The sequence below is a fragment of the Dermochelys coriacea genome, chromosome 12 (genome assembly GCF_009764565.3).
Source record: "Dermochelys coriacea isolate rDerCor1 chromosome 12, rDerCor1.pri.v4, whole genome shotgun sequence".
Classification (NCBI taxonomy): Eukaryota; Metazoa; Chordata; order Testudines; family Dermochelyidae; genus Dermochelys; species Dermochelys coriacea.
Genome location: NC_050079.1, coordinates 39,299,601 through 39,324,181, shown reverse-complemented (window position 1 = coordinate 39,324,181; position 24,581 = coordinate 39,299,601). Strand labels below are relative to the sequence as shown.

General features: G+C 58.1%; 1 protein-coding gene across 7 annotated transcripts in view; it reads right to left on the bottom strand.

Annotated features, from left to right (window-relative positions):
* Positions 1 to 157: 157 nt before the first annotated feature.
* Positions 158 to 24,581, bottom strand: part of ZFPM1 (zinc finger protein, FOG family member 1) — a 118,227-nt gene continuing 93,803 nt past the window's right edge. For 6 of the 7 annotated variants that reach the window (XM_043494821.1, XM_043494822.1, XM_038368812.2 and 3 more), the window contains 7 exons: positions 21,613 to 21,746; positions 9,660 to 9,762; positions 7,893 to 8,102; positions 6,800 to 7,024; positions 5,822 to 5,917; positions 5,171 to 5,320; positions 158 to 4,227 (listed from right to left, as the gene is read on the bottom strand). In XM_043494821.1, coding sequence (XP_043350756.1) covers positions 1,772 to 4,227; positions 5,171 to 5,320; positions 5,822 to 5,917; positions 6,800 to 7,024; positions 7,893 to 8,102; positions 9,660 to 9,762; positions 21,613 to 21,746 — 3,374 coding nt within the window. In that variant the 3' untranslated portion in view covers positions 158 to 1,771. The remainder of the gene's footprint in view (positions 4,228 to 5,170; positions 5,321 to 5,821; positions 5,918 to 6,799; positions 7,025 to 7,892; positions 8,103 to 9,659; positions 9,763 to 21,612; positions 21,747 to 24,581) is intronic. The other variant, XM_038368817.2, reaches the window with a different exon arrangement.

Genomic DNA, 24,581 nt, shown 5'->3' with positions numbered 1-24,581 from the left:
GGACCGAACCAGGGGCTACCCCAGCTAAAAACACAAGAGCCAGGCCCTGCTTTGATCTCTATTGCTGTGGCTCAGGCACCAAAGGGTTCCGGCAATGCGCATGGCCCAGGAGGTGACCCATGAGCACGCTGTCCAAGCCCCTCTGGACACACGCAGGTTCATTAGACATATTTATTTATGTACACGCTTATACACACAAGTTCCCATGTGTAGGCTTCATTCTCAACTTCAGTGCTGTCTTGTTTCTTGTTCCAGTCCCTGTGGGTTTTACATACGCCCCCTGGGGCACAGGCTCGATGGGGGATGAGAGGGGCGCGCACACGATGCAGGGAGCTCTAGAGAAAAGACCCAGAGGGTGGATCCAAAGAAGAATCGTGCCCGGACAGAGGGGTCTGTGAGCCACCAGCCTTGGATGGCCTTGTCCGGGCTCCCGGAAAGGAGAATCCAGGCACCACTGCTTGGGCCGTGCTGTGCAGGTGGCATTGGCCAGGGCAGCCCTTTACAGAAGGGAGGGAGTTTGCAGACAGGTGAGGAGGGGGATATTTGCCCAGACTCCTGTTCTCTCCTACTAGCTCTGAGAAACCGAGCTAGCACTCTCACCAGCCTGCCCTCGCCCCAGCAGCCGCTAAAGCCATCAATACCTCCAGCCCCATCCTAGGGCTCAGTTCTGCCCGGGCAAAACTTCCACCAACACCACTGGGGTCCCAAGGGCAGCTGGGAGCAGGATGCCACCGCCAACGGGGACGTGCCCTAGAACTGCCCCCGGGGCACAGCCCGGGTACCGAGGCTGCACACAGAGTGAGTGAGCAACTGGGCACCGGTAGAGGCATTCAGGTGGATGTGGAAGAAGTTGGCATCTGGGGATGCCCAGTGCTATTCTAAAGGTGCCAGGCAGCCTCCATGAGCTGCCCATGCCAGCGCAAGGCTCTCAGCCAGTGGCCAAGGGATTGGCAAAGGGGAGAATGAGGCTCCCCATAAGGATTTCTGGGCCAGAGGGACACAAGCTGGCATAGGGTTTTCTGCTCAAACCCCCTCGCCCTGTGCTGCCATCCCCCCCTGCTATTCCAACAGGCTATTTACGAGCTGGACTGGCTCAGGGGGTCTCAGCACAGCGCTGGGAGTCAGGGGAGCTGGGCTGCCTCCTGCCTGTGCCACAAGCTCCCTGCATGACCTTGGGAGAGGATCTGTACCTCAGTTTCCCCATCTCCAAACCAAAGTATCAAACTGCCTGTCGGCTGCTGGTTGTGAGAGGCTGGAGCGAGGCCTGGGGTGGGGGGGGGGAAGGAGAGAATCGAATTTCTGCAAATTTGCCCCCAAACCTAGAAAATCGCATCGACTAGCGCTGGGGAGCAGGGAGAACCAGCACCGAGCCAGAACGAGAGCCCTGCTGTGGGCGGGTGTGTCGGGGAGAAGGTGGGCAAGGGGGGGCTGCCTTTAGACATATACAACCCAGAGCACAAAAATACGGTAGCAGGGAACACTCCCTCCCTCCAGCTTGTGTAACATATGGGGGGCAGCGGGTAGCCATGGGCAAGGGTCCAGCGCAGGCCGGGTGTGTTCCTCTCCCAGACACTTTCAGAAGAGCCGTTTGACTTGTACCCATTGTGCAGTCACCCCCCACCCCCATTCCAGCCTCCTGCAGGGCCCTGGCTTGGGGCGAGTCCTGCTTTAGAATCCATCGCTGGGCCGGAGCCAGCGACCGCGGGGCGCGAGCTGTGGGTGAAGGTCGCAGGGCGTCCCACCAGGCCGCCGAGCTGGGGTGGGGCAGGGCTCACTTGACGTGCTCGGCAGCGTGGGAAGAGCAGTAATACTTCTTGTGGGCGATGAAGGTGGACAGGCTGCTGAACTTGATGTTGCAGAGGCGACAGTATCTGTGGTTGCCGTTGGGGATGGGGCTGGGCAGGGCCTTGCTGGGCGCGGTCTGCACGCTCTTGTCCGTGTAGCCGGGCGGGGTGGCGGGCGTGAGCCCGGGCTCTCTCAGAGCCTCGGGCACCGGTGACATGTTCAAAGGGGCGGCGGGCGAGACGGGCAGGCTGGGCTGGGGGGAGCCTGCGGGCAGGGGGCTGCCGTTGGAGGCCGAGGAAGCGGTGGGCTCCTTGCCGTTTAAGCTGTCCTTGCGGAGCCTGGTGAGGGGCTGGGGCGGGGAGGCCGTGGGCAGAGGTGGCAGGCTGCTCTCTGGAGCGCAGCCGGCCGGTGTCCTGGCGGCAGCTTGGACCACGGCCTCTGGCAGTCCGGGGCCTGCCCCTGCCTTGGCTCCAAAGAGCCCGTGGGCGTTACGGAAGTGCTCGATCAGGTCTCCCTTGACGGCCCCATTGAGTGGGCAGTAGGGGCAGACGGCCAACGGGACCTTGGCCCCCGAGAGGTGGAGGGCTTTGGTGCTGGCGTAGCGCTGCAGGGAGTCCACGCCAGAGGCACAGGGGTACGTGGCTGGCAGGGCCAGGGGTTTGGCCACCAGGACCCCGGGGCTCACCGACGACACCGCCTTCTCCACCTTGACCCGCACCTCGTCGGGCTCCTCGCCCGGCATGTCCGGATTCTCAGGGGCACCACTGCCCCGGACTTTCAAGGGGGGTGGCACAGCCCCCTTGATCTTGTGCAGCTGCTCCAGGGTGCCGGCCTGGAGGGGCATAGCGGGGCAGTAGTACTTCTTGTGGGCCAGATAGCTGTCCAGACTGTTGAAGCTGATGCGGCAGGCTGTGCACTCGTGGTAGTCCGCCAGGGGCAGTAGCGAGGCGGGCAGCACCTCGCCATGCAGCCGTGGCTTCTTGCTCAAGTCAATGGGGCCGTCGGCATCGGGGCTGGAGCTGGGGGAGGGGGCAGCGCCATGGACCTTAGCCACAGAGATGAGAGCTGACAGCATGGGAGGGACCTCGGGCCGGGTGCCCCCTGCCAGCGGGTCCGTGGCGCCAGCCAGGCCCCCTGCCAGCTGCTCAGCCAGGTGGTGGGCCGGTCCCAGGGCAGGGCTGGCGGTGCCGTGGATTTCGTAGAGCTTGCGACGCTTGCGGGTGCGGATGGGCTGGTGCAGGAAGGGCACCTTGGGGGCGCTGGGCCGGCGCAGGGGTGGGTCGTGGCGCGAGGCGCAGTAGAAGCGCTTGTGCACCATGTAGGTCTCGTGGCGGCTGAAGCGGATGTTGCACGCCTCGCACACCGTCTTGCTGGGGTCGTCGTCCACCTCGTCCACCGAGCTGCTGGGGCTCTGGCTGTCCTCGCTGGCCCGGCCTGCCCCATCCACCTCGGGGGAGCCTGCCTTGGCGCTGCCCTCCTCCACCTTGATCTCCGGCTTGGCTTCCGTGGCAGGGGCAGGTGGGCTGGCGTCCCTCTCGGCGTCCCCTTCCTGGGAGGCCGGCCCCGGGCCTTCGATAACAGCAGGCGGCTGGGCTGAAAGCAGAGCCCCGGGCGTGGCTGGGCCCTTGGGGGTGGCGGATGTGGCTTTGGCCTTGCGGGCGCCGGGCGGGCTCTCCTCGGCCAGATGGCGGCTGGAGCAGTAGAGGCGCTTGTGCACGTAGTAGTTGTTGATGTTGTTGAAGGTGATCTCGCACTCGAAGCAGGTGGCGCCCTTGGGCACCGGGGTGCTGGGGTACAGGGCCGGGGGCACCGTGCCATGGCCCTGCTTGAGCCGGCTGTGCACCAGTTCGGACATCTTGGCCAGGATCTCGGAAGCCTGGGGCACAACTGTGGCCTCGTGGCCAAACATGTACTGGGGCAGGAAGATGTTGCCGCCGGCTGTGCCCACCCCTGGCTCGCTGGGCACCGGGCTAGACCCTGGCGTGGGGCTGGCGATCTCCGACTTCACCTTCACTGAGTGCAGGCTGTGCGGAGACGAGGCCTTGGAAGAGGCTTCCGGCTCCGACCTGGGGCTGGCAGCCGGCTCTACCAGGGGGTTGCCTTCGGCCACCTCCGCCTCCCCTTCGGGGCTGTCCGTGGGCTCCTCCTTGATCCTGAGGGGTGGTGCCACCTCGCCCGAGGAAGACAAGGCTGAGGGGCAGCCTTCTGTGTGCGGGGGCCTGGCCTCGCCATTCTCCAGCTCGTCCGCTGGGCACGGCTTCGCCACCGGGGCGTTGGCAGGGGAGTCTGGCTGTGCCAGGGCCGGCATGGGCTCTGCCCCTCCCAGGACAGCGGGCAGTGGGCCATGCAGGACCATGTGCTGCCGGAGGCTGGCCAGGCTGTCGGCCACGGAGCCGCAGGGGCTGCACTTCAGGACGGGGGTCCCGCTCGGCTGGCTCGGACCTGTCAGCGGAGAGGGAATCGGGGGGATCAGTGAGGTCACAGGGCCTGGCCAGGCAGAACAGGCCCCATGCCCTGCCCAAGCCCCCTCATTGGGCAGGAACCATGGCAGCGTTTCTTAGGGCCAGGAGAGTCTCCTCCCTCACCCCTTTCCCTCCCACCCTGCTGGATCCTGTCTGGAGCGAGTGCAGGGCACTGTGACCCAGCCCTTCTTGCCGGGGGCCTGGAGCGGACAGCTCTGCCTGGCAAGGGGCACAAGCAGAGGGCCTATGGGACGCGCCTGACTGGATGGCAAACGTCTGCCCTGCCCCAGGGCCAACTCTGCCACAGGGCGCCAGCGTTCCCATGGACCTGGGGGGGGGCAGAGCAAATGAACCCCTGTGCCAGCGGTAGGTGACTCGAGCCCTATGAGTCTGTGTCAGTCCTGCGGTTAAATGCGCCTGACAGCTGAGACACCAGTCCCAGATCTCCTGTCCCCTGGAAGCCTCTGTAGGGAATCACAAGGGCAGGGCAGGGGCCATTTCCCAGGGCCACCTGTGTGGATTGTTTGCTTCGCTAGTCAGTTTCAATTTCAGAGGGGTTCTGCACAAACAACCCCCGCCATCTGGGGTCATCACAGATGCACTTTCGATCCAGTTTGGGGCCAGCCCTTTGTCCCCACTGGCATGGGGGAAACGAGGCAATTCTAGCCTGGGAACCCCAGCCCAAGCCAGAAGCTCCAGCGGCCCTGGGTACAATTGACACAACCAGACAGCAGCCTTCCTCCCAGAGAGTTGGGGCAGAGCTGGAGAAGAGGCTGGCTAGGGGCCAGGCAGTTTAACATTGGCAATGATACCCATCAATGCCTCTGGGCTCCCCATCCCTGGCAGACTAAGGCCAGCTCTGCCACCCGTGGGCATGCCAGGCGCCCGGCACAAGAGGGGTGACACAGCTGGAGGGGACTCACCTGGGGTCAGTGGCTTGGCAGCTGGGAGCCCGGTCCCAGGGGAGTACACCTCGCCCTTGGAGCCTGGCTGGCAGATCATGTGGTTGGTTACCAAGTGGCTGTACAGGATGTCCCGGGTGGTGGAGATAAAGCCGCAGCTGTGGCAGACTCCTGCAGTTACAGGAACGACAGCGAGAGGAAGAGCTGTGAAGGCGATCGCTGCCAGCGAGCTTCACAGCAGCCGCAAGCGTGCCAGGGGGTCTGGCCGTGCTGCAGCTAGGGGGCGTGATGGCAGCGCGCTTGCTAGCTTGGAGCGAGCTAGCTCAGGTCCCAATAGCAGCGAAGGCACAGCCGCCTGCACTTCAGCCTAAGCGAGCCGCCCGAGCACGTACCCGGGCTCCCTGCTAGCCGGGGTCTGTCTGCAGTGTAGACATTCCCACTGGCACTCAGCATTGCTACAGCTCCGGGGCAGGGGAATTGCACCGTTCGTCTTTCCAGCTGGGGAGAGTCCCGGTCTGAATGGGAGACACCCTGATCCCACCAAGCTGGGCTCCCTCCCCAGCCCATCGTTAAGCAGAGCCTCAGTGTCCCGCTCCCTGCTGCATGGTGATGGAGCCGCGGCGAGCCAGCCACAGGGGACACCGTGACCCAGAGCCCGGCCGAGGGACCCACCATTCAGGGTGTCCGTGTGCACCTTCAGGTGACGCTCACAGTTGGCTTTGGTGGTGAAGGCGGAGAGGCAGATCAGACACACGAACGGCCTCTCCCCTGAAAGGCAGAGGGACGGATGTGAGAACAGGTGCCACCCCTGGTCCCCATCACAGCCTGAGCGCCAAGGCCCCCGGCTGCGAGAACCCAGCCCAGTGGGGAGCTGCAATGCAGTGCAGCCTCCTCGGCCAGAGAGATAATGGAAGCGGGGGGATTGCGGGCATGCGGGTCTCAGGGCTTTGAAGGGGACAACTGGGAGGTCCCAGTCTTAAAGATGGACACACAGCAGCGCAGTGGTGGGGCATCTCCAGAGAGATGATTGACAGCTCCCCAGTGGGGCAGCCCCACCCTGCCCCTGGAGGATGCGATGGGCTCACTGCTCATTTGGCTCCATGTGGGAGCCAAGCCTGGAAGCTGGCACTGGAGGCGCAGAGGGGTCACGGGCTGGCTGGCCTCACCCCTGGCCAGAGGCTGCTCTCACACAGCCGGGGGGCGGGAAAGGACAATTCTGGCTTGCAGAGAATTTCCAAATCTCAGCATAATCCTCTGCGAACGGGGATGACTGGTCTCCACCCAGCTCCACGGGGCTCCGGGATGCTTGGCATGCGACGCTAGCACGGCACCTCTTCCCCCCGAGAAGGAGGGCTCTGCCCACCCCTCACGCCCAGCCAGGGCTGGGAACGGCTAGAGCCACCGCCAGCCGACGGCTGGGAGGATGAGTGACAGCACAGGCTGTGGTGGGCTGACATGCGTCTCTCTCTCCCTGCTAGGGAACAAAGCAGGAGACGGCACAGAGAATTCACGGCCCGCAGACCCGCGCTTTGATCCTGCCCACAACGATCCGGAGGCTACAGGCTTTCCATAGCCTCACAGCCCCCCGAGCCAGCCGGCCCCCCCAGCCCGGATTGAAGCCCCATCTCACTTGCCAGGGGGTGCCCTTACCGCTGTGACTGCGCATGTGGATCTCCAGGGAGCTGGCGCTGGGGCAGCTCTTCTTGCACTGCGGGAAGGGGCAGACGCGCTCGTTGGGGTACGTCTCCTTGGGCTTCTCGTCCACCGAGGGCGAGCTGGAGTTCTGGCGGCTGGCGCAGTAATACATGAGGTGGGCCTGCAGGTTCCGCTCGCTCCGGTACCAGATGCCGCAGTCCTTGCAGGGGAAGACGTCCTCTGCCAGGAGAAACCGCGTTACACAAACCAGGGGAGCAGGGCAGGGGTGATCACTGGTCCCCTCCCCCGAGCCCAGGGCAGATCCTAGCCATGGTGGGCCCAGCAGGGTCATGGCGCAGCCTGCCTAGGGAACAGCCCAGCGTCAGGGCTGGCTGTGCGTCTCCCTGGGACACACTCCTTCCGATGGGAGTTAGTGGAAAGGGGTAAATAAATGCTACTTCAACGAGCAGGCACTTCTTGAGCCTCCCCCAGCCTCAGAGCCCTGCCCGGACCCGATTCAACCCCCGACCCTGGGAGGTAGGTGCCACCCAGTTTTAGAGATAGGGAAACTGAGGCCCAGTTAGAGTCATAGACTTTAAGGTCAGAAGGGACCATTATGATCTTCCAGTCTGACCTCCTGCACAATGCAGGTCACAGAATCTCACCCACCGACTCCTGTAACAAACCCCTGACCTAGGTCTGAGCTATTGAAGTCCTCAAATCGTGGTTTAAAAACTTCAAGGTGCAGAGAATCCTCCAGCAAGTGACCTGTGCCCCATGCTGCAGAGCAAGGCGAAAACCCCCAGGGCCTCTGCCAATCTGCCCTGGAGAAAAATTCCTTCCCATCCCCAAATATGGCAATCAGCTAAACCCTGAGCATGTGTTAGGGGAACCATCGCCCAGGGCAGAGCTAGGAACAGCACCCAGAGCAGACCCTGCTCATGGCATAAAGCTGGGGGATGATCTGTTTCCCCAGATTGCTGACCTTCTCCCTCCACAGCCCCTTTCCAGGGGTGGTGAATTCTGTGATGCAGACGGGCGTCTGCCGGGAGCCAGGCTGAGGACGGATCGTTTCCCGCAGGGTTGCCCGCTGGCAGCTCTGACTTACTGTTAATGACAGCTGTGGCCAGGATGGCTGCCATGCCCGCCTGCTGGGGCAGAAGCTGTATGTCCGAATGCAGCGTGGCTGGGTAGGTGGAGTCCCCGGGCTCCGATTTCACTGTGTGGTTCGGGAGGCCCTGCGGCTCGGCCATAACGAAGGTGCTCAGCAGCTCCTTCTCCTCAATGGCCTGGGTGGTTTTGCACCAAATCAATTCACCTAGAAGGCAAAGCTTTGGTTACAGGAGCACTGAGCATCATCGCCCCGCCACAGTGCCTTCTGCCTCAGGGCACAGAGAAAACCTCTCCACCTAGGGACAGATCAGTGGTGCAATGACTGTGAGAGCCTAGCCAATGTAGCATACAAGGGATGCCCCAGAGGAAAGGGTAAATCCAGCACATATAGCACCTCACTGTGTAGCACTATGCAAGGGGAGGACACTTCTTCCTGACTCCACCTGATGATCTACTTATGCCCTGAAGCACGAGGATGGATGCCCCCAACAAGCTTCTTTTAGCAAGTGTGACTGCAGGGGCTGCCTGAGCCTGACAGAGTGGGCACCCCCAAAGTTGCTCTGGCTCCAGTGCCAGCGAGCCCATGAAGCAGGAGCCGGGGACTGCAAAGCCTTCTGGATAACGACATGCAAATGAGGAACGCCAGATTGTTTTAAAGGTGCAAAACAGCTGCCTCTCCAGCATATAGCATGGACTCTGGAAAACAAGTTCTACCCTCTGATCCTGTTAGCACAAGACAAATTGCCGAGCGCTGAGAGGTGAATTCACCCACGCCAAGGGTTTCGGCTGCCTTTGTACAGTAGTTCGTAATACCCACAATTGCCTGGAGGTGGCAGTGTCAGCACGTGCTGAGGCTGAGCTGATTTTAGTGGCCTATTCACACTTTAGGCAGAACTTCTCCCTGCCCAGCCTCTAATGGCCTGATGGCCCGGGCCACAGCCTGCAAACCACGGGGTGGCATTAATGCAAGGGAGCCATCAGGAAGGGCTCTCTCCAGGGGAACAGTTGCCCGGATGCCAGGAGGCTGGGGAACAGTTGCCCCAGGACTTCTAGCCGTGGAGTGGAGAATACAGACGATGGGGGAGACTGATGTAGGGCCTGGGGGAGAGATGGGATGGTGACTAGATGGGAGCTAATAGCTCTGTCCCCCCCCCCTAACTTGTACAGACGAGCCGCCTCTCATCCCAGGAGCCTTCCCTCCCAGCCGCGCTCAGCCCGCGTGTCAGCGAGCTCCTTGGCTCTATAAAAGAGGACGGTGGCCATGTGGCTGGCACCACACACAGCCGTCCTGGGCACAGCTGAGCCATGCTCTTTGCCCACGCTGGATGCTGCATTGGGGCCGCTCAGAGCCTGGGCTGGGCTATTGGTGACACAGCCTAGTGAGCAGGGCTGCGATAACACGGATCAATAGTTCCACTCTCAGCCAGCTTTCTGCAGCTGACGCCCTCCTGCACGAGCCGGAACCTGCGCACACAGAGAGTGGACTGGAGCAGGGAACCAGCCAGTGAAACTGACCAGAACCAGAACATGAAACTGACGGGGGCTCATTTGCCTGCCTGAGCCAAGCGATGGGCAGGACGTGATTAGCAGTAGCCGCAATTACATTCTGCAGCCTGGCCTGAAGGACTGTGTTTGTGGGGGGAATAAATCTGATTTTCAGGGTGATGCTGGCCCTTTAAACGCAAAAGGTCCGCAGTGGACAGGATGTGGTAGGTGCGAGAAGAGGCCAGGTGGCTTGCTACCCAGCGAGTAGAATACCAACCCTTCCTGTAGATCACCAAGTTGGCGTCGGCTTCTCCGGACACCAGGGACAGCCTGGACAGCCAGCAGCGCTCATCTTCCAGCATCAGTGTCACAAGTGGACTCTGTCAACAGCAGAAACACAAGAGAGAAGACACGAATGAATGTAGGGCTGTCGCTGATCCGTCCCAGCATGGAGCAAAACAAGCCCTGACCCAGCTACCTCTGTGGGGTACCCACTCACCTGTGCCCCAATGGTAAGAGCCCAGCCACGGGGGTCCTGGGGGTAGGGGAACACATGGAAGGAGGGAAGGGCCCCAGGAGCGGAGCACAGGTCTCATGTTGAGATTGGCAGGGTCTGGGCACTGCAGGGCTGTATGTGGGAGCTGCTGTCACAAGTCCTCCAGGGGGCCTAGGTGTGGGAAGGGGCACTCAGGGGCTCTGTGGAGATGGATGTGGGGGAGAAAGAGCTGCTGGCCAGGCCAGCATAGGGAGCTGGAGAGCTCTGCATGCAGAGAGCTGCCAGCATCATGGTTACACCCCCAGGGAAGCTCAGCCACAGGCAGCTGGGGGTGTGGAGCAACAAGACAAGACCACGCTTTGGGGGTGGGTGAAGAGGAGACAGGCTGGGGGAGGAGACTGTCAGGAGGGGGCACTGACTTGCCCAGTTGACCCACTCAAAATTGGACTTGTTTGCATCAAACATTTCAGCGTCTATGAGAGTATTTACGGTAGGGTATGGGCCCGCTTGGACACATACACACATGTACATGCAAGACACTCCCGCGTGCCCCATCTACGTGCCACTTGCTGCAGAACTCAGCCCTAGGATGAGTGTCGCATGCACCCTGCCCCCAATGACCTCATCTCGTCTGGTGGCCGAATGGCACTGATCCCTGAGAGTCACTCCTGACCCAGGCCCCTCCATTCCCCAGATCTTTGGGATCCCCACCCCGCCCTGCCCCAAGTAGCTGGGTCTGAAGCCATTCTGGGTATGGAAGATGCAGCCAGGCACTGGCCCAGGTCACCACTCAGCAACGGTGCAGCATTTGCGTCGGCCAGTCGCTGCTGCAGCATCACCCAGAGACAGATGTGCGGGGCCTGAGAGCCCTTGGGATCCTCTCATGTCGCACGAGCCTCAGAGCATTGGAGCAGGACAGCCCCAGCACTGAAGGGTGGAGCCCCCCCCCGAGTCCCCCACCTGCACCCTCGTTCCACTCGGTCAGCAGATTCCTCTCGGCCCGCTCTCCTGGATCAGCTCCCCGCAGAACGGCTGGGGAACCCCTCCCCTTTGATCGACCTCAGCTCCGTTCCCCAGAGCCAGCCCTGCTGATTGTCCCACGAGGTGAGCCCGGGGCCTCAAAGTGCTTCACGTATGTCCGTGCATGACCCAGCTGTGCTGCACATGGATACACGTCAGCCCCTCCCCCTGGCTCATTGCCATTACGGCATCAGCAATACTGCGGTGTGCCGGCCAGGCCGCTGGCCAGCTGCCCCTTGGGCCCCACGCGCTGCTGGCGTGCTCTGCACTCGCGCTGACAAGCATGTTATTTCCTCTCCTGCTTAACTCGGGGTCTAACAATCCCGCATGCCCCCTGCGCAGGAAACACTCGCATCACCCCTGGCCTCGGCGGAGCACCAGTGACGGGGGCAGGGAGGAAGGGGGCAGGGGGATGGAGAAGGGAGGGATTGTCTTAGCTTGTCCTGGTGTTAGCAGGATGCTAGCAGGGGCAGGCAGCACAGAGAACGCCGCATCCCTGCGGAGACAGCGATGGGCACCGGGTTCACATGCCATGCAGTGCTGCAGCCTCGTAAATCTGATGGGGGAGAGAGAACGTTTGCACAGACCACCTGGTGGCAATAGCAGACCATGAAACACCAGGGCCCGATGCCACCCCTCTGCCGTGACAGGGGGCAGCCGTCTGCCTTGTAGAACCTGCCCCCTGCCGTCACGGGCATGGGGGAGACGTGGTTGGGTCACGCTGACCCCTCGCTGATTAAACATGCCCAAGACACCACCTCTGTGCACAGAAACAAGGCCCAAGGTGGGACCCCTACCTGCAGAGCTAGTTACACCCCGGCCCCACCATGCCCTTCTGAAAGGCAGCAAGACGGGCCTCACCGCCACTGGGCCCTGCTGGCCGATAGCCAATGGCTCTGCAGGCGGGTGGGGGAGAGGAGACCCAAGTGGGGGAGTGGGGGGCTGGCTGATCACAAAGAACGCTGGCACCCAGAGGCCTGGCTGAGCGCATCTGCCCTGGCCAGACTGCGAGGAGGGACGGTGCCTCTCCAAGGGCTGGAGCTCACGCCGCAGAGGGTTTGCACAAGGGGAGCCTGCGTTTTCCGGCTGCCCTAGCGGGCCCCGCCAGATAATCTGAAAAGTGGAGAGGGAGGCTGGCCTCAAAGCCTACCCCACAACACAGCTCAGCTAAGACTCTAGCACTTGCGGCATTGGCCAAGCTGGGAGCCCCACTGAGCACCATCCTCATGCGCCCCTGCTTCTAGGAGACCCTTCCTCACAGCCCCATGAGCTGCTCTTACTGGGGACAGGGCCACGTGCCCTTGAGGAAGCAGCAGAGACAGGCCAGCACTTCACAGGGCGCCGGGTGCTGCGGATGAGAACACATGCCTTCATCTGTGTAGCGTAACAAAGAGACGGTTAAAGGGTGACTTGATCATGGTACCTACACAGGGAACAAATATTTAACCTAGCCGAGAAAGGGCTAACGCGATCCAGTGGTTGGGAGGTGAAGGCAGACAAATTCAGCCTGGAAAGGTGGTGTATGTTTTTAGTAGTGAGAGTAATTAACCACTGGAACAATTTACCAAAGGTCGCGGTGGATTTTCCATCACTGGCAGTTTTTAAATTAAGAGGGGATGTTTCCCTAAAAGCTCTGCTCTGGGAATTATTTGGGGGCTGTTCTCTGGCCTGGGCTATACAGGAGGTCAGAGTTGATCACAATGGTCCCTTCTGGCCTTGGCATCTAGGATTTATGGACTAACTGAAGACAGCAGGCTCTGGCCCACAATGTTGCGCTGCTATAGGTGATGCTTTCGGGGCAGGGGCTGTGTTTGTACAGCACCCAGCACACTGGGGGTCTGGTCCCAGCTGTTACAATAATACAAAACCCAACAACTATCCTGGCAGTGATCCAAGGAGCACCCTAGCACCCATGACAGTGGGGTTAAAGCAGGGTCAGGCATGGACAGAGGGACACAGGGATGCCCCATCTCCAGTGACCCACAAGTTTTCAGTCCAGCTTTATTCACCCCACCAGTTACACACCAGCTTCTCCCAGGTGACCGGTTCGTGGCATGGTCCCGGACCCGGTTGGCTGGCTCCCACACTGGGCCACCGGCGGCGTGAGCACCAGGACAATGCGGGAGGGGAAGAGCATGAACACACACCACAAGAGTCGTGTCCCTTGGGGAAGGGCGGGGGGCTTACAAAGAGAAGGGGAGCTCCTCTGGAAGGGGAAAGAAAGAGGCCCCAGCACCTGGGGTGCACCCCCTCTGGAGAAGTGTCAGGGCTACAGCAGTATCTGCCTCCCACTCCCCGCTCGGGTCTGGCCTCAGACCAGCTCTGCCTTCATGCGTCTCTAATGAATATTAATGAGCAGAGGAGGGGGAAAAAATAAATCTGCCTGATCCTTCGATGGCTGCTGCGGTAACGATATGAAATCTAATTATTCGTCCCAATATTTCTAAACCCTCACACTCCGACTGACAGGCTTGGTCGGTTTAGGCCTTATCACCGCAAGGAGCAGAGTGCTCCTACCGTGAAAAAAAAACACACACACACAGACATGCACACACGGTTTTTGCTGATGGTGCAGAAAGGATCCTAATTTTTTGTATATATTTTTCCCCCCCCAAAAAAAGTAATGCCTGGAGCAATCCAAGGTCAGAGAGGCGGGTCGGAGTATGGAAATGAGGGCGGTTCACCCCCGGTATTGGGCAATGGACTCATAGAATCTCAGGGTTGGAAGGGGCCTCAGGAGGTCACTAGTCCAACCCCCTGCTCAAAGCAGGACCAATCCCCAATTTTTGCCCCAGATCCCTAAACGGCCCCCTCAAGGATTGAACTCACAACCCTGGGTTTAGCAGGCCAATGCGCAAACCACTGAGCTATCCCTCTGACCCCAGTCGGGCCCCCACAGCCTGGCTCAGCGACCCTCCGATCCCAAACCGGCCCCCACGGCCCAGCCCAGGAACCCTCGGCCTGGCACAGCGACCATCCAACCCCAAACCAGCCCCTGTGGCCCAGCCCAGCGACCCCAAACCAGTAACCCTTCAACCGCAAACTGACCCCTGAAGCCCAGCCCAGCAACCCGAAACTGGCCCCCAGGACCCAGCCCAGCCCCCCTCCGGCCCCAAACCGGCCCCCGTGGCCTGAGCAACCCTCCTCCCCAAACTGGCTCCGTGACCCTCTGACCCCAAACCATCCCCCACAGCCCAGCCCAGCGACCCCAAACCAACCCCTGTGGCCCAGCCCAGTAACCCTCCGACCCCGGCTCCCAAGTAACCCTACAATAACGAACTACTCCCCATGGTCCCACACAAAGTGACCCCCGCTGCCGAGGGACCAAGCACCAGCCATGCACATACAGAACCGAGGGGAACGGACTAGTTCAAGGAACATCCCCTGCCTGTGAGAAATCCCCTCCGCCCCCACATTTACACTGGTTTTGTCGAACTGCAGCCAAATTCAGTGGCTCGTCTCCTTCCTGCACCCCCATCCCCCCAAATTCAGCAGGGCTCAGCCTGGGTCCAGTCTCCCTTTATGTCCTGGCACAATGCTGGGGAGGGATCGGGGAGGAGCGAGGCCCCAAGTCCCCCTGACTGATGAGCCATGGCCACCTGGCATGGCTCCCCCTTCACATGCCCCCGTCTAGGGTGACCTGATAGCAAGGGTGAATAATCAGGACGGGAGTGGGGGTAATAGGCACCTAAATAAGAAAAAGCCCCAAATATCAGGACTGTCCCTATAAAATCGGGACATCTGGTCACCCTACCCCCATCACAGTGCCATGCTGTGTCTCGGTCCCCCCCGCCCCCCAGCTGCCCGGTGGCTCTCACAACCCTCCTTGTTTTTCTCTTAACAATGAGGTCAGTGTCTAGATTCTGAACCGGCCCCGATAACCATCAGAAACCCTATCTGCGCTGCATCCGCTCGCAGAGCTTTATCTGGGGCAGCACCGACCCCTTGCTCCACCACTCAGACACCAGCAGGTACGCCGGGGGCAGGGACCGGCCCCGCCAGTTAGCCATTAACTTTGGGCAGAGGCTGCCCAGGGCTTTGGGGCACGGAGGCAGCTGGGTGGGGGAGGAAGAGGAGAATAACGATGCAGGCGAGGCCGGACCAGGCCCTGTTACAGCAAGCAGCCCGGTGAGCCCCCAGAGCTGGGCTGGGCAGCTCTGTGGTTCACGGGCACTGGTCCAGGCAATAGTCACGACACCCCTGTGCCCAATAGGGCCAGCAACATTCTCGGGGGTCCCTGGGAGCCCATGCCTCCATTGCCTGGTGGGGGAGCAGAGCCCAGGCTTAGCTCCAACCCCCTGCCAGACTCAGATGGCTGGATGGCACCGTGATGCAGACCTCTTGCCTGAATGGAGGTGGCCCATGAGGGCCGGCCCTGCAGGGCTGCTGCACAGGGGTCATAAGCAGAGTGGGACACCTGGATTCCTTGTGTCTCCAGGCAGAGGAATAACTCCAGCGGTGGAGACATGCAAGGGCTTTTATCTATGGGGGTAGCGGGCCACCCCTCCCTAGCTGGGTTCCTCTCCGGGGGGCTGTGGGCCAGGCTGGTTATCTGGCAATGACAAGGCATAGGAGTTCACTTTGCCCTGCTAAGAGAGAGCCCTGCCCCATTAGCTCCAGAGGGGAGGCAGTGTCGTCTAGTGGATCGAGCACTGGCCTGGGACTCCGGAGAACTGGGTTCTAGTCCCAGCACTGCCACCGGCCGATTCTGGAGAAGTCACTGCCCTATTCTGTGCCTCAGTTTCCCCATTTTACAGCTGACGCTGACCTCCTTTGTACGGCAGCTGGAGATCGACAGACCAAAAGCCCCGCGTCCGTAGCACAGTTCAGTGTTCGTATTATTAGGTGGAAAGTTGGGCTGGCCCAGGCTGCACTTTGCACGGCTTGAGCGGACAGCCCTGGCCAGCGATGGTGACGGTGGAGACGGCTTGTAGTGCACCTACAACAGCAAGGTGAGGGGAGCAGGGAGTCCCTCTGAAGAGCGCTTGCTGTTTGGATGTCACTTCAAGCACCAGTGCAGGCTGCCCCAGAAACATGGCTGGCCTGGAGTTCCCAAGGCAGATCGGACAAAGAAACCTGTGGAAGTGCACTCCAGCATAGGCACCCCTTGGTGATGTCATCCCAGCAGCCTCCCTGCAGGTCGGGCACAACAATCAGAGCGAGACAGACAAGCCAGGCACCGCGGCTTGTCCCCGGGCAGGATGGCAGCCTGTAACCAGACGCTCCGGGGAGGCCATGCCTTGTTCTTCCTCCCCCCTCCTCAAAAACAACAAAGGAAAATTGACTGAAGGGCGATAGTTGCTATCAGGGATGGAGCTGCGATTCCTTCCTCAGTTCTCTGGGCAGAGATAGGAAGGGAGGCGAGCGGCAGAGAAAAGCAGGGCTGGAAATCATCAACACGGCTCGATAAGGGAGCTGCTGAAATGGGAGCAAAAATATTTAGACAATAAATGAAGTATCCGAAAAGCCGCGCGTATCTTTAAGGAATCAATCATCCTGTACCGGGTGTCTGGACATACGGCGCCAAAGGAGAGATAGCCGCTGAAATGGAGAGATAAGGGTTAATCAAGGATTTAATTCGGCAAAGATAAACAGGGCCTGAGCTAAAAAAAAAAAAGAGAGAGAGAAAGACACAGCCAAGACGCTTTGTCCCAATATTTCTTGCAAGAACCTTAAAGTTCTGGACGATCCCGCTGCCCCCTCCCAGCTTCTGAAGATACAGTCAGGCTACAAGTTCAGCTGGGGCCTGGCCAAGCCCCCGCAGCGTTGGGCTGGGGCTGGGAGGGAAATCCATCGAGGGCACAGCTGTCGCCTCAGCCCATCCTGCTGGAGATGGCCCTGTCTCTGTAAGCTGGGAATCTGCCTCCCTGCGGAGGAGTGGCTGAGCTGCCAGTGAGCCAGGCTGGGCAGTGAGGGACACAGATGGCACTGCCAGGCGGCTCGCTGTGCAGGTTTCACCCGGGCTTGGGAGCAGGCTCCCAATCCCGCAGCAAGGGCATCTCGTCACAGCAGCTTGTCTGGGTCAGAGGAGGCTGGGGTGGGGGTAAGCCAAGCCATCCCTGCTAGCTTATCCACCACTGTGCATCCCGCTTCCAAGCTGGCTTTTCCCTTCGTCCTCCCAGTCCATGGAGAAAGGCCGATACTTCTTAGCTGCCAGCCCCCAGAGCCCATAAGCTCCTGGCAGACGGTGGGCACCATGCAGGTAAAATAATGAGTGGCTGAATGGAGCACACTCGGGACAGGGGCCTGGAGGCACTGGCTTTATGCCAGGTCTGCCAATCTGCTCCCATTTGTGTCTCCCAACCACCACCCTTCCCCGGCCTAATGGCCAAAACTGCAGATGCATCTTCCAGAGAGGAGAGTGGAACACGGCCCCCTTGGAGTCACCAGTGCTGCCCCCGACTGGTTGATGCAGCCGTCTGTGACTCACTGGGATGTTCCTACCCGCCCCCTATCGGCGGTTCTGTGCTGCTCCTCACCATGCGCCCAGTGCAGGGCTCGGCTCTCCCGGGGCTACCAGTATCACCCCCCCACAGCAGAAAGGCACCTCTAGTACTGCGCGAGCTGGGCAGGTGGCTCTGCCAGTGCACTAAAGTGGGCAGAGTCTGGCTGGGCACAGAAGTACCACTCGGACCGCGACAGCCACAGGCTCCCCAGCTCAGCCTCATAACTCACAGCCAGGGAGCCTGGCTTGGGGTTAATTAAAGCAGGTAACTGCTACAGAGACTCTCTAGCCCTCCCCTGCATCTCACACACCGTGTGTATTTATGATACCTTACTTGTTGCACCGTCCATCCATGGAGCTATACATAAAGCTTCAGACATTGCACTCTGATGGAGGCAGGTCAAGGGCATCATCTTAATATTAGTCCTGGGGAAACTGAGGCAGAGAAGTGACATAACCGAGGTCACCCTCTGAGTCAGTGGCAGGGTCAGGATAGGAATTTGCAACCCACACCCACAGAGCTCGTGAAGCTGCTCTGCAGCCCTGCACCCCCTCAGGTAGGACACCAAGCCCGAGCCCAAAGGTCCGCGTCCCTTCAGCCCCCTGGGAACTGAGACACCACGACTGCCCTCCTGAAAGGCATCACTGTCGTGCGTCTGGCTCCTTTATTTTCCAGTGGCAATTGGGTTCCAAACTCTGTGTTTGTGCTAGTTCTGCGCAGAAACACTGTTTGTAGTTTAGACTGATCTTTGTATAGTGCCCGCGGTCTTTATTAGGATCATCCCTTTCCCCAGTAACCTTTCAACACTGGCTCCCTCGGCTCCATCAGACTGGAAGAGAAGCCCTGCGCTGTCAGAGACATGCATCACGACAATGCACACACAACAACAGTAGATGGATGTGCAACTTCAACTGGCAGTTATGCATGCATTTGCTTGAAAATATGGACCACGAGATTACATATACGAGACAAGAAGAGTATGTTACCAAAGCATCTCAGGTTCTCCTACAGTCATTCATGCTGCTCCTACCCTCCCCCGGGCCAGAACGGGGAAAACTATTAGCAGCGAACAATCTTTTTGTTGACTTTGGCCCTCGATTTTTTGTGCGAATTGCCTGGCTCAGCTCCCATGAGCTTCACTGGCAACTACTGAACACATGTCCAATGGAAAAACCACATCGTCCACAAACTTCACTGCGAGGATCCAGCAGTCGCAATTTGAAATGGGAACAGTTCCGCCCGGCCGTAGGTCACACGGCACTGTTTCAGTTTCCTGATTGGATGAATGTAACTTCGAGTACCTCGCAATTGTGTATTTGCAGGGCTGGGGTGGCGGATGTGCCCAAGTGTGCAGAGAGGCCCGACACGGTGAATGGGCTGTGTGCCGCTGATAGTCCGGCTGCGGGGACGCACCGTGGCACCCTCACAGGGAGCTGTGTGCCGATCACCGAGCCCTTTGGGAATTCTGGGTGGTTTGCCCCTGTTGTGCAGCTTTGCCTGGGGCATTTTAAAAGAGCAGGAGGGGAAAACCTGCAGAGGAAGCTCCCACCCACCGGTCCCCCGGCTCCCTCTGGGCACAGACCAATGCCAGATACATTCCCCGGTGTGTCCCTCCAGCAGGTCCCCCCTCTCTCTGCGTCTGTGGCAGTCTGATGTGAGGAGGCAGTGCACACTCCTACCAGCCCCCTCACCCACTGGCTACTTGCGGAGAGTGAGAGCACCAGTGGCTGAGACAGCCACAGCCCTTGAAAAGGTGAATGAGCACTGGGGAGCCACTTCTGCAACATTCCCCCAGGTCTAGGCGTAGGTTCCTGGGGGCAGGGATCTGTAGGTTTGCCAGCCTACGAAGCGCCAAGGACACCTGCAGAATCTGGACCCGTGCTGAAGAATGGGAGGCAACAATGGATAGTGCTCATCTGCAGGAGCCGGCGAATCCCAGCGGCACTGCTCTGATCCTGGGGCCATTCCTTCCCCGATGTCCCCAAGACCCTACAGGAAGCCTTTCGCATATTCTGCAAGTGTGGACAGAGCTTCCAAGTTCCAAGCTTAAAAGTTTGTGCCGTGCCTGGAAGATCTACAATCCTATGGAATTGGCCAGGATGATCATAACGTCACTCGTCCGACCAAGAGTACTACAGAGCAAAGGGCAGAGAGAAGAAATGCTCCCCCACAGTACATCTGTGATGAGGGTTAGTGAAATGGACGGGGACGACGGGGGGACAACGCACAGTGAGAGACAACAGGGCGGAGCAAGCTTGGCTTGGGTCTCTGTACAACTGACAGTGGTGGATTCAGAAATTAAGCCCAGCAGGTAGGAAGCTCCAGCTGGGATTTCAAAAGAGATCACAGGTCTGTTAATCAACGCACTTCTAAAGCCTGGTGCTGCTGTGATATAGCCCTGCATTAATGAGATGAACGGAACAAGAGAGATGGCAGCTCGCGTCCCACACATGGACGGCCACATTTCGGCACCAGGGAACTGGGGCCTCGGCTTTGTGTTATAATTACACCAAGGTGTTTGGAAGGGACTGGTGGAAAAGGGATTCAGGCATGCACAAGACTGGGAGACAGCTGGTGCGGTGGGAAAAGCAAACCTTAAGCCTTGTGCCAAATTGCGGTTTGGGGACAGAACCAGGAGGGCTTTGTGGTAACGGTTTATCGACAAGAACAAACGCACCCCATCTATCATCTTGACCGGACTTGTGCACTGGGCCCGGCCTTTTCTCAAGGGGTGTGTGTGCGTGAGAAGTTAATCCCTTTAGGTCACTCACAGAGGGACAGAACAATTCTCAAGAGCCTGCCAAAGTGAGTGACGAGCAATCTCATTGCCACAGCCACATCGCTGGCCAGCCACAGCTAGCAACAAACCTCGCAAGAAGGGCTTCAAAAGAGGCAACTGATGCCCCACAAGAAGATATCTTCCAGGCACTGTCCATCACCACTGAAGACTAAAGCGTAAATCAGCCACGATGTTTCTCCAGGGGATGGGTGTGCATGTGTGAGCGGAGGGAGATACCAGCGGAGTCAGTCACTGAGGAACATCGCATCCCCAGTGCATATATTGTGGTAGGGAAGGAAATTCCTGCCAGAGTCTAGATCTGGAGCTAACTAACTCCTCCTGCCTGTAACTCTAACTCTTTTCCCTTCCGACCCCCTTTCTTTGGAAGAGATTTACATCCCAATTACATCCCATTTCAAATAAGCAAAACAGGGAAGAATTCGCTGGCACCCCTTAGCTGACAGCGTATTGACAGTTACAATGGCCTCTCCCTAGAGAGGGTCTAGCGGACTGCATGCAGAATGGGGAGCTGCCAGGAGCTCCTGGGCAGAGCTGGCTTTTCCTAGATCTCTTGGTGGGGAAAAGTGTTTGATTAAAAAAAAAAATTAAAACAATGATTGAAAGTTCCCATTGGCTGAAACCTGGGGTTACAGCATGTGAGATTGACAATAGCCATGCAGAGACTGTTCATGGGTAAAACAATGTTTCATGGGATTTTTTGTTTGGGGAAGGGCGGAAAAAGCCCTTTATTAAATGAAACGAGGGTTGGTTTGAAAACTTTGGGTCAGTGCCGCCCCTTGCAGGCCAAGCCCAACTCTGGCAGATCTTGGTGCCCCAGCTGCCCCACTCTCGGGGTTGTGAAGAGACCTCTGGGGGTCTCTGTGGACAGGCAGAGGGATCCCACACCCTGACCGGCCAGTCTCCGCTGGGCCTGTTTGTAGCTGCTCTCTGCACCGTTCTTGCCTAGGAGCCTCAAGTTCCTGAATGAGACATTCCAGGCTGCATCTCTATGGCTAGGACCATTCCAGGAGCCACCACCATTATCTGGATGCAACCCCCAGAGATACCACAGCCAGCCAGGACCACGACAATGCCTGCGCTCCTCCAGCTCATTCCATGGTGCAGCCTTGTCAGGCTTAAGTGCTGGTAACCAGAGCATTTGCTGATATGTAAGTAAGGCAACGCATTTGCAACTATGTAAATCAGGGCCACAAGTCATTTGCATAAAATCTCTGAGCCGTCAGCCTTAACACGGACGGACCCCTCACATGCATTTTATGAAGGAATAAAAAACTGACAGTGACGGCACCAGGCAAAGTACCAGCATCCCTGAGTTGGTCTGGAGACGCCACACCAAGGAAACCGCGAGGGGTGGGTCTCCCATGGAGGGGATGGAGCTAGTCCTTCTTGGTAGGGACAGAGGCCCTGGAAGACTCGCCCAGACTGGCTGCATGGGGCCCAAACAATGGGAGCACAGAGTGGTTCTTACCGTCTCGCTCTGCCCCAGAGAAGCCGGCTCGCTGTGGATATTCCCTGGGTACGGCCCCCAGGACAATCCCTCTGGCAGGCTCCGCCTAGCACGCACTCTGCTCTCCCCCTCCAGCACGACCAGCTCCAGCTCATCTGGGGAGAGAGAGGACAAGAGGAGGGTGAACGAGGGGCCTGGATTCACCCTGCTGTCCCACGACAGCTGGAAGCATTCAAAGGGCACGGCAGTAACCCATCAAAGCCAAGCCCAACCTAAGAGCACTGCATGCCTTCCAGACTACAAATGGTCCCAGTTAAACAGAAACAAAGTCAGACCTTTTCTTGGTGATTTAAATACACATAAGTAACTGACTTCTCATGGGATCTGCAGCCCATCAGGAAGCAAGTGAGCGTCAGAGCCTGTTTGCAGGAGATTTCCAGGTCAGTTTGGTGGAGCCAAGAGATTCTCCGCTGGTTCAGAGAAGGATCAACTTCTGGGTGCTTTGCTGCATGGACCCAGCCGCACTTCCTGTTTACCAGGCACTGCGTACTCTTTCAATCTGAGCGACATATCAATTCCCTCTGGAAAGGTCTAGGGACTAACTAGGTGTGGCTGAGGGGGGCAATGAGAGAAACATGGATACGCAGCTGCTACAAATAGAAATGCACAAAACCCAACAGTGCTTGTATTCTGCATAGCTGGGGGCAGACGGGGACAGAAATATCCTCTGGGTCCAAGGCAAACCGCCCTTTGCAATTCAGCAGCTGGAGCGGAGGGGACTGGGTTGGTCACAGGGAACAGGATGACTTTGGAAGAGGGAGAGATCACACACACATGGGGAGGGTGGCGCTGAAATCAAGGGATTCAAGCGAAGGCTGAATGCACACAGGAAGGCACAACGAGATGAGTAGGGGTGGACGCAGATAAGTGGCAGCACTGTAGGAGAGGAGCTGGGGGCGTAGTGGTGGGCAATATCTGAAGGTGAGTCGATGCAGAAGTCAAGACTCTTTAAGAAGTAGTTTTGTTTTCTTGTCAGCAGCAGCACCAAGTGTGCACAGCTCAGCCCGGTGCTGCTGCCAGGGCACAAAGCATCAGGCAATGTCAGGTCCGAAAGGCTTGGTCGACAGTGCGACTTTTGAGCCAGTTGGCGCTTGCCAGGGTGGTCCCTAGTCCAGATGGGCGATTGGGATTTTTAACAACTGTGGTGTGCAAACGTGAGCAGGACGTTACCCGGTGGTAAGAACATCTGAGGTCAGTCTACGGCAGTGCCCCCATCTTTGCTAGCAGAGTAATGGCAGAGCTGCAATAATTCTCAGTCTAGTACCAGCCCAAGGCAAACCGTGCTATATAGCAAGGCCTCTTCCCAAGTGCTTCCATCACTGCTCCAGCCAGTGATCGGCAGGAAGAAGAGAACCAGAAACATCTTTCCACTCAGGGCAACAGCAGGGAATTGCTTCAAATTCAGGAGGCACCCCAGGCTCTAGGGAGCGATTATATGTGTAAATGCAGGGACTCACGCTTACATGCAGGGGATCAGACTGATCAGGACATATTTGGGGTTGGAGTCCTGCAGGGGTCAGTCCTGGGTTTGCTACTATTCAGTATTGTCATTCATGACTTCGATAACAGAGTGGAGAATACAACTTATAAAATCTGCAGCTGACACCAAGGTGGGAGGGATTGTGAGCACTTTGGAGGACAGGATTAGAGCTCAAAATGACCTGGACAAATAAGAAAATTGGTCCAAAATTAACCAGATGAAATGTACTACAGAAAAGTGCAAAGTACTTCACTTAGGAAGGAAATAAAATCAAACGCATACCAACAAAATGGGGGCTAACTGGCCAGGTAGGAATACTGCTGGAAAGGATCTGGGGGTTACAGTGAATTACAAATTGAATACCAGTCAACAAGGTGATGCCTTTGCGAAAAAAGGTTACTATCATTCTGTGGTGTATTAACAGGCATGTTGTATGTAAGACATGGGAGGTGATGGTCCCGCTCTACTCGGCACTGGGGAGGCTGGAGTCCTGTGTCCAGTTCTGGATGCCCGACTTGAGCAAAGATGTGGACAAATTGGAGAGTCCAGAGGAGAGCAACAAAAATAATAAAAGATTTGGAAACCTTGAGCACCTCTGAGGAAAGGTTAAAAAAACTGGGCAAGTTTAGTCTTGGGAAAAGAAGACGGAGGGGGGACCTGAGAGCAGTCTCCAAATACCATAAGGGCTGTTATGCAGTGGACAGGGACCAGTTGTTCCCCGTGTCCACAGAAGGCAGGGCAAGAAGTAATGGGCTTAATTTGCAGTAAGGGAGATTTAGGTTACATATCAGAAAACCTTTCTAACTCTAAGTGGAGATAAGCTCTGGAACAGGCTTTCAAGGGAGGCTGGGGAATCCCCGTCATTGGAGGTTTTAAGAACCGGTTGGACAAACACCTGCCAGGGATGGTCTAAATTTACTTGGTCCTGCCTCAACACAGGGGGCTGGATAACCTTTCTAGGCCCCTTCCAGCCTGACATTTTTTCTGATTCTATGAAATCATTTCCACCTGGGGCACATTACCAGAGAGCGTGGGTTTGCTTTGCTTCACGCCTTCCTCTGGACCTCTGAGCAGGGATCTCCTGCTAGGGTCAGGAAAGCGTGCCCTAACGGGCCATGATTCTTGGTGGGACTCTGTCTCTCCTATCGGCCTGTTTTTCCATGGCATCTTTCAAATTTAACTCCACAGAGCACATTGATTTGCACTAAGTGGATGCCTCTCACCATGAAAAAGGCTATGCCCAGGTGCTCATGTCTCTGCATCCATGGCAGAGCATGGAGTGAAAAGCCTCTTCCATCACGCGCCGGCATTCCATCACAAGGAAGGCTGTAGGAGCCACTTCATTTCCGGGAACCCTAAGTTGAGGCAGCTTCAGGGCTTAATGGCCTTGATGATCTGATAAGCTTCTAGGTTTAATGCGTTAGATAACATGTAAATACACTGTGAAGGC